Source organism: Babylonia areolata, chromosome 18, assembly GCF_041734735.1.
Source record: "Babylonia areolata isolate BAREFJ2019XMU chromosome 18, ASM4173473v1, whole genome shotgun sequence".
Lineage (NCBI taxonomy): Eukaryota > Metazoa > Mollusca > Gastropoda > Neogastropoda > Buccinidae > Babylonia > Babylonia areolata.
Window position 1 is genome coordinate 38,752,751 of NC_134893.1, and position 9,832 is coordinate 38,762,582.

Consider the following 9,832-nt stretch of genomic DNA (forward strand, 5'->3'; position numbering starts at 1 on the left):
CTGTCTCTGTCTCTCTCTGTCTCAGCCGGATAACCTCCGCGGTTGACAATTAGGCCGATGTACAAAAAGACAACGAACCAAATCAATATTGTTCATGCCTGTTGCCTCCTTGCTATTGTTTTGGCTTTTGATCAAAGTTCGGATCGTGGTGGTTGATTGATTTCATTGCTCGTGGACAATGATCATAACCTGTAACTCAGGCCATCATGGTCCCAGTGTTTTACGAGAAGTAGCTGTCAGTGGATGGAAAGACGTTACGTGGTTTGTCTGTGTCTGCGTCTCGCTATCAATGTGTCTCTTTTTTTCTTCGTCTCAATCTCTCATTTCATCTCTATCTGTGTGTGTTGTCTTTCTCAGATTCTTTTTTTTTCTTTTTTTTTTTTTTTTACGTACAAGCACAGCGGCGCGCACACATTTGATCAGTCACACACACACACACACACACACACACACTGACAATGACAATGACACGCATGCACGAACGCACCCCGACCCCCCTCCCCCTCTCACGCCCCCTCCCACACACATGCACACACACACTATGTGTGTGTATGAGAGAGTTACTGCAGTTAAGTGTGTGTGTGTGTGTGTATTATGTGTGTGTGTGTGTGTGTGTGTGTGTTTTGCTGTAAGATCGTTTACGAACAGTACGTGTTGAAACAGCAGTGTGGCACATATGGGGAGACACCATAAATATAGGTGATCGAACGAGACGTTTACTCATTGCCGCCATCTGACATCCTGCAGGGACAAACACAGCGACCTGTGGTGATGGGCTGCTGAGCTGGGGAGATGTCAGAGGAAACATGTGTGACTGTGGGGTGGGAGTTTTAAAACGTTTACAGTTGAAAAGTGGGATCTTCTGAATTCCCTTTATGTGAGTACTCTGTCAACTACAATGGCTCTCTCTCTCTCTCTCTCTCTCTCTCTCTGTGTGTGTGTGTTTGGTTTTGGTTTGGTTTGTCTTTTTCCAGTTGTGATTGTAAACTGATTAGCATGTCATATTTAACGTATTACGCCAGTGGGCTCATTCTGAAGAGAGAGAGAGAGAGAGTGTGTGTGTGGACGCGAATAGAGTAAAGCCTCTTGTCTTCTTATTTGAGCGTTCACGTTTAAACTTTCCCATTCCAGGTATCTGCATATCTATCTGAATTAGTTAGAGGAGCTCTGACATAAGAGTTGCAAATCTGATTTTCGACAGTTCGAAATATTTTTAATGGTGTTTTTGTTGCCGAACACCATGTGTTGTTTTGGTGACGTGAGAGTTTGATAGACTATTTGACAATAGTTTTAATTAATCACAATGACTGGATTTCTGAAGCCTTTCCATCTGATTGTGGTGTCAAGCAGGAATGCCTCTTTTCACTGTTGGCTTTCGTGGTATGTGTGAAACCATTAGCAAGAGAAAGTTAGAAACAGTAAACTAACTGGAATTAATCTACCTGTCGTCACAGAACAATTTGTAAACGGAGCCCAATATTAAACGATTAGCGGATGAAAAAAACAAAACAAAACAAAACAACTACAAGCAACAAGTATCATCAATGACTATGCAGAATGCTCTGGTCTCAAACTAAATGCACACGAAATGAAGCTATGCATATGGTGAGCTGAGTCAAATTACCTATTGACTTTGGTAATAAAATAAAGATTCTAAAGATCTGTTTTGACAATGATCAAGACACTATGAACATATAAGATAACTGAATATATAGAATTTAGAATATGGACGTTATAAACACACAGAACAAAAGATATCTATAGTAGAGGCATAACACAAACAGCGAAACTTCCGAAATGATCAAGCAGAAAATAATGGAAAATGGCTTTCCCCAATGTAAACTGATGACAAGGTTTTCTGTTGATTTTGAGCAACATCTGAAATACAAAACCTTGTTTTGAAAATGCGGAAAAGAATATACGCGTTGTTGTTGTTGTTCTTGTTGCTGTTGTTCTTGTTCTTTTTCCTGTTCCCATTGTTGTTGTTCCTGCTGTTGTTGTTCTTGTTCCTGTTGTTGTTCTTGTTCTTTTTCCTGTTCCTGTTGTTGTTGTTCCTGCTGTTGTTGTTCTTGTTCCTGTTGTTGTTCTTGTTGTTGTTCTTGTTCTTTTTCCTGTTCCTGTTGTTGTTGTTGTTGTTCCTGTTGTTGTTGTTCTTGTTCCTGTTGTTGTTCCTTGTACCCAAACAACAACAAACCTTCATGGGATTGTCATGTATGCAGGTCATGTATGGATGTCGACATTATTCCTTAATGATAAAAACGTTACTCACCCTTTTGAATCATCATTTTCTTCTTTCCCCAAGTCATGGGATAGACCACACAGGCCCGATAATCTTTGTGGATAATTCGTGCAATGTGTTTTGAATATAGCCTGGGGTGTATGTGTTTCAGTGATGCGGAGCTAAATGGACAACAGGTAGCCTTGTAGGTCGTGGCGATGTAATGCGCAGCTCTTGGCCTGCTGTTGTTGTTTTTGTTTTGTTTTTTAATGCAGAGTTGCTCTACACATGGGGGAAGGTGTAAGCTTTTTTTTTTTTTTTTTTTAGCGTTAAACCAGAAAAAAGAGCAAGTGAAATATTAAACAACAAACAGGAATTTTTGTGTGACATGAATGTGTAACATGTAGGCGTGACATTTTATGTGTGACATAGACATGTGACATACACGTTTGACATGTGCGTATGACATACACGTGTCACTGACACACACGCTCACCCGTCCTCAGGTGATTCTGTGTGTCAGTCCTGTTCGTTCTGAAACTATTCATTTGATGCGTGTTGTGATATTGATCTGGAGGTTGCACATATGGCGTGTAATCACAAACTAAACAAGCAGCTGCGTCCAAAATACCACATGGGGTCACAGCGTCGCGGCGTGTGTCCTGAAAAGTCAGTGGTTGTCAATCGAACTTTTGTTCTGCCTTTTCTTTGTACACAACCTCTTTTCTCTTTTGGCAGCTGTGAGAGGTTTTTCAACAAAGTTGTGTTTTCAACATCCCCCCTCCCACCCCACCCACCCCCCCACACCCCCCACGAGCCCCGCCCCTCCCCCTCCCCCCTCATTTAGTGTTGTATTATGCTGTGGAACTGCCAAGGTCGATCAATGTGACCAGTATGCTGTGAAACAAACAAACAAAAAAGTTAGGTTGTATCAGATGATAGTCGTTTTCCTTTCGGCTGCATTTCGGTAGTAAGATGTCAAGGCCTGATCATTGCGTTGAGTTTATGCGAGGGTCACGTATAATAAAAATAATAATTCATAACTTTTCTATGGCGCGATATCCAGTACTAATGCTGCTCAAAGCGCCTTATATCATCGAGCCAGATAAGAACATAACATAAAACATTACAACAGCTCAATCCAATGCGAGCACAGAATGAATAATAAAAAGCATGATCCACCAAACAATAAAAATGTCAAGTAAATAATGCTTAGATTAAAAAGAAATACATTCCTTAAAAACACACATTTTTTAGACACACACACACATGCGCGCGCACACTCACACTCGCACACAGTCACACACACACACACACACATGCACGCGCGCATGGCAAAGAATTCCAAATTTGGGATACTTGAGCCCTAAAAGACCTTTTCCCTGCACATTTTGAATTAGTTCTTGGGACTTTAAGTAACAGTTCAGAACTGGATCTTAGCGTTCTACATGGTTCGTACGTTTCCAGCACAGAGGAAAGATACGGAGTGGGGGGAGGGGGGAGATTCATCAAAATGTCGGAAGGCAAGTATCGCTAGTTTAAAGTGGATGCGGGACTCTATAGGAAGCCAGTGTAACTGATGCAAAAGAGGTGTGACATGATCAGATTTCTTTTCTTTTTTTTCTAGGACGAGTCGTGCTGTATTGTTCTGTACTTTCTGTAGTCTAATAAGAGAGGAAGATGGTAAACCTGCTAAGGCAGAATTGCAGTAATCTAGTCTGGACAGGACAAAAGAGGAAACCAACTGAGCCATGTTTTTCTCCGTTAAGTATGGTCTGATTGAGGCTAGTCTGCGAAGATGAAAATTGCATGAGCGACACAGGGATGAAATGTGGTCAGTCATGGTCAATGTCTGATCAATATGTACACCTAGGTATTTAGCTGATGTTTGAAATGTAACTATAGAAGTGCCGAGAGTGACTGCTCCCCCCCCCCCCCACCCCCCACCCCTTTTTTTAAATTTTTTTTATTTTTTATTTCATTGAGACGAGCTCAGTCTCCTACAGCTAAGAGCTCGGTTTTCTCTTCGTTAAGTTTTAGCTTGTTTCTGTCCATCCACACCTTTACATCAGTCACACAGGCTTCCGTCTCATTAATGACTGTTTTGAAGTCAGACGGTGGAGCGGCTTTTTGTAGTTCAGTGTCATCAGCATACTTATGGTAATCAAATAAATGCCTTTTGATGACAAAAGCTGAGTATATAAAGTGAATAAAATAGGTCCCAGAACCGATCCCAAATACAAGAGGGATAACCTTAGAAGTGGTATGATTTACTTTAACGCAGACCTGGCGGTTTGAAAGATATGATGAAAACCATTTTAAAGCAGTAGATCGAAAGCCAAAGGTAGTGCTCAGACGGTTGATAAGAATTTGGTGGTTAATTGTATCAAACGCTGCTGACAGATATAGGAATGCCACTAAGGATGCAAGTTTTTTTGTCTGTATTAAAAAAAAAAAATTTGAGAGAAGACTGTAACAGAGAGAAGAGCTGTTTCTGTGCTGTGGTTTTTTCGATAGGCTGACTGATAAATTCCAAGTAGGCCGTTTTTCTCTAGATGTTCCTGTAACTGCTGTAACACAACTTTCTCAATAATTTTAGAAATGAATGACAGATTAGACACGGGTCGATAGTTCTTTAGTTGATTCGAGATCACACACTCACACACACACACACACACACACAAACACACACATATATATATATATATATATATGTGTGTGTGTGTGTGTGTGTGTGTGTGTGTGTGTGCGTGCATATCAGTATCAGATGTGGTGTTGTACATATGGATCCGTCCACACGCTCTAAAACTGAAACTGAAACTGATGCATAACGGGGTTGTTGTTTTTTGTTTGTTTCTTTCTTTCTTTTTCTTTTCAGCCATCCCCTTGAACGTGAAAAAGGAACAGGAACCTTGTTTCCCATAAGGGCACACTACTTTAAGCCGACGCCGCTCAGTGCTTCACATCAGCTCACACACAGGTAAATGAAGGGAAGCCAGGAATGAACACAGAAACTGTCTCCAGTCTTGGCCTCGTTCCATAACCACACGGTTAGTCTCGTCATTACCTACCGCAGATGACTACGATGCTGTAGACTCCGATACGAAATTGTACATCATTTTACCGTTCCATCAACAGACTAAAAACTTTTTTTTTTAAATTAAAAAAAAGAAGAAAAATCAACCGACGCGGAGACTCGTAATTCAACGAAGTAAAAGACTCAAAGTTCCATGCGGACTCTGGGAATCAAAAGCAAACCGATTCTCGGATTTAAAGTCAACGAATTTTTTTACTTAAAAATCCAGTTGGCTAGTTTCACCCGCTTCTTCTGAAAACTGATCACCGATTTTTTTTTTCTGCAGGTTTGTTGTGAAAGTGGGCAGTCTCCATCGTCCACCATGACGCTGAAGAGTCGCATGCTGGCGTACTGCGCCTCCGTGCTGGGCCTGACCATGATCCACCACACCTTCAACTTCTACTACGTCAAGGTGTACCTGAACCGATACCACATCCCCGAGTCCTGGTTCCACCTGGCCCAGGTGCTCTTCCTCGTGTGGAACGCCGTCAACGACCCGCTCTTCGCCGTGCTTCAGGACAACGCCAAGTTCACCATCACGCGCACACGAAGGGAGAGCATTCTGTACACGGCCCCCTTCCTGGCCCTGTCCTACCTGGTGCCCTGGTTCCAGGTCGGGGGCTCGGGGGGCTGGGCGGTTGGGGTGCACCTGATCGCGGCACTGTGCCTGTACGACACCATGTTCACCTTCATCGGCCTGGCCCTATGCTGCCTGTTCACGGAGATCTCCACGGACCAGCAGGATCGCCTGCAATTGACCAAGTACGCCCAGGCGGCCGGCATGCTGGGCCACAACGCCATCCTGCTCTTTGAGTACACCTCCCACAGCCTCCAGAACTTCGCTGCTTTCCAGGTAAAGGCTGACTCGCTGACTGGGCCAGGTGCTTGTGTGTCGGCCTCTCTGTCTGTCTGTTTGTCTGTCTGTCTGTCTTGAGGGCTGGATGTTAAAAAAAAAGAAAAAAAAAAGAAAAAAAAGAAGGTATGTTCACTCCACTACCATCGTGAAGTAAAGATTCGTTTCGTTTCGGTTCCCCCCCCCACCCCCCCCCCCCCACCCACTACCCCACCCCCACACACACACCCATCCCTCGTCATCTGCACTGTTTCAGTGACATTACTCCCACGCCGCTCATCCCAAACCCCCCTTACAGTCACACCCGGGTTCGCCCGTTGCAGTCTCAATAGGAAACCATCGTTGCTAGGTCGCCAGGAGACCACACACCAGAGGAGACTCTGCACTGCTGCTGAGTCATTTTGGTGGTGTTCAGTAGTGTTTCTTCTAATTTAGCATGCTAATAAGCCTCCTGACGATAATACTAGCTAAGTCTGACTGAGTGAGCGTCCCCTCCACAGTGAAGATCGCCACTACATCTCTTCAACGACAGTCCCCAACGAATATGCCGACACCTAAGACTGACAGGGCTCATACCGAGCATGGGGATGGGGGATGATCGAAATAGGTCACCATGACAGCAGAGCACGAAAAGCTATAAAATTTGGTACAAGTTTTTATACATTGATGATGGATGAGGGTGAGAATAGCAATGCTACTATGGAGGTCCATTCTTAGTTTAGAACAACGTGACAAGCTGCTCTGTACGCTTCCTTTCATAATGATATCCTGGCGCTAACCAGGCCCGAGAGAAGCAGACGCCTGCAGTGTTGTTCAGGATTGTTTTTTGTTTTTTTGTTTTTTTAATGAACAACATGAATCCCCCCCCCCCTCTGCGTGTGAGTGCGTGCGTACGTGTGTGTGTGGGGGGGTCGGGGTGGGGGTGGGGGGTGGGTGTTCATTCCATTTGTTTTGCTGTGCAAAGAAAAAAATAACATTGACGCATTCAACCATTTTATAAGAAACCCAGGGCCAATGACATTAAAGTGTCAAAGTGTCAACTCTCTGTCTCTCTCTCTCTCTCTCTCTCTCTCTCTCTCTTCTCTCTCTCTCTCTCTCTCTTATTTTGTTGTTTTACTATGCAAATAAAACAATGTTGACACATTCACCCATGCCAATGGCGAGGAAAACTGGGTTTCAAATGCACACCTTTTGTTTGTGTGAAAATGGATTTGGGCATGTATGGTTAAATCAGGGGATTGATTGTTTTAAAGTTTTATACTCACTTTTCGTCAGCGTCTAGCTTGGGACCTACATACTATTACGAGTGAAAGGTTTAGTCTTTATAGAACATTTTGCAGTAATCATGATATGAAACCTTATCTGTCGTTAAATATTGATAGACATCTCAGGTGTATTACAACAAGATTCAGACTTGGTATAACTGATTTGGCTGTCCATCGTTTAAGGTACAGAACATATAAGGAATCTGATTTACTGTGTCCATTAAGCAAGAAGTTCATTTTGTTTTTTATTGTGAAGCAATTAGTAATGTTACAGAAAGACTCATTCGACCCAAATACTACAAACAAACTTGTGTGGTTAAGTTGAGTTTATTGTTGTCAAGCATTGATGTCAATGTTGTTCGTAATCTATCTCTGTACCTGTACAAGGCCTTTAAGTTAGAGAAATAGATACTTCCTAATCTGTTCTATTACTTGTAATTAATGCTTAGTTTTTGTTCTTGGTTTGATTATTATATGTTTTGCACTTTATGTTGTGTATATAATAAATTGTTCGCACACCCCTTCATTAGGGGCCATGGCCTATAATGAATAAATCATCCGTATCCGTTTGTCTCTCTTTTGGGGCGTGAAGTGTGTATGGGCATGTACACATCACAAGTCAGAGCTCTGACTGTTTGGTCTGTTTCCGAACCACGTGGGTACCTTACGTTGAAACATGGTAAGAAGTAGGGCACGAGTCACCATACCGTCAGCAACACTTACTATAAAGTCCTCTTGTGGCTGCTTTGTCGTATTTTTTCAATGAAAAGGCGGACCAGTGAGAAAGCTGCTAATTGAATCGCCGTTTAAACCAATGTAGTGTAGCGTATATGGATCAGTCCGCGCACTTTGATGCATTGAAATCAAAATAGAAACTGTGTGTGCTTGTAAACATCCGTGTTGGTAATACTGTGTGCAAAGTGGGGGATGGGACGGGGAGTCGGCTGTGTCTAGGAATGAATACAATCGATTGGGCAACTCAACTGTTTCGTATTAGCTCCCACCACCTGTTACAATTTCTTTCTTTTTCTGCAACGTAAAGATTGATCGTTTGTTGCCAGCTTGGACGGACATAAAAGAAAGAAGGTCAAAGTCCTATATTATCCGTTTATGGCCACCGGGGCAGTGATTTCACGTCCACTGTGCATGGAGCTCGGCACAGGAAGGCGGGGCCCAGTCCTCTCCTTCCGCCGTTTTAACCTTCCCTGACCGAAATCAGGTACCTAGTCACACCTGGATGGAGAAAAAATGGAAGTAAAGTGCCTCTCCCAAGGCCACAACACCATGTCGAAACGGAGCTGTGAACCCTGATCACTGGTGAACACATGATCAGAAGACCACTGCTAGACATGTCAGCACCTGACAGGCATCTGCCGCAAGTGTCAGCCTTTTACAATTACAACACTCTCTCTCTCTCTCTCTCTCTCTCTATATATATATATATATATATATATATATGTGTGTGTGTGTGTGTGTGTGTGTGTGTGTGTGTGATGAGAAAAAAAATATATTACCACTTCCGGTCGTTTGTCCTGTCCTGCCCTTTCCTGTTTCGAGTGGCCAGAGGTCAAAAGAATTCACCCTTTCAAAAAAATAATACTCGGAAGTTCTAGCACAAATTCCCACCTGCTACCGTCAAGTACACCCACAGTCTTCTCAGCCGATTCAAACAAAGTTTTCGCGACCCCTGAACTGACTGATTAGTGACAGGACATGGCGAAACTGGAGTGGACTGGGGGCGTCACTTTCTTGTCGCAACAGATTTCTCGAAGTGAAATCCAGGCTTCTCTCCACGGGGACAGCGTGTGGCTACAGAGAAACGCCATCTGTTTTCACTTCTATATTTTCAGGCTGTACATGTATTTGTTATAGTATCTAGGCGGTTTTTCTGCAGAACTTTACCAGGGACATCTTTCGTGTTGTCCTGTGTGGTTTTTTTGTTTTTGTTTGTTTGTTTGTTTTATTTGTTGTTGTTGTTGGTGGTGGTGGTGGTGTTTTACGTGCTCCTAGTGCATGTTGTGCAAGAGACCTCGGTTTGTCAAGCACCCAGACCGCCATTCAAGCTATAGAGGAGGGGGTAAAACTCCCGGTCTACACATGGGATTCAAACCCGTGGACACTCGGTTCCGTGTCTTGCTCATTACCGCCAGGCTACCGCTCCACCCGTTAGCGACGGTGGAGTGGTCCTTAAGCGGTTGAAGTTCACTCCCCTGAAACAGAATGTCTGGAGTTCGTTCCCTTGACTTTTTACAGGCAGATGTAGTGTCTTCTTTTCCTCCTTGGTTTAAAACATTTTAGTATCAAGAAACAAGACAAAATACAGCGTTCAATAAAGAAAAAAGGAAAACTTGAGCAACAACAAGCCTGAGCTTATATCATGACCTTTTCCTCCTTCCAACGTACGACACCCCCCTCCACCC

At 43.3% G+C, this 9,832-nt stretch overlaps 1 protein-coding gene across 2 annotated transcripts in view; it reads left to right on the top strand.

Moving 5' to 3' along the window:
- Window positions 1-684: 684 nt before the first annotated feature.
- Window positions 685-9,832, top strand: part of LOC143291970 (transmembrane protein 180-like) — a 16,836-nt gene continuing 7,688 nt past the window's right edge. The window contains exons 1-3 of one of the 2 annotated variants that reach the window (XM_076602121.1): window positions 686-877; window positions 5,097-5,198; window positions 5,581-6,147. In XM_076602121.1, the coding sequence (XP_076458236.1) occupies window positions 5,617-6,147 (531 nt within the window). In that variant the 5' untranslated portion in view covers window positions 686-877; window positions 5,097-5,198; window positions 5,581-5,616. Of the gene's footprint in view, window positions 878-5,096; window positions 5,199-5,580; window positions 6,148-9,832 lie in introns of both variants that reach the window. The other variant, XM_076602122.1, reaches the window with a different exon arrangement.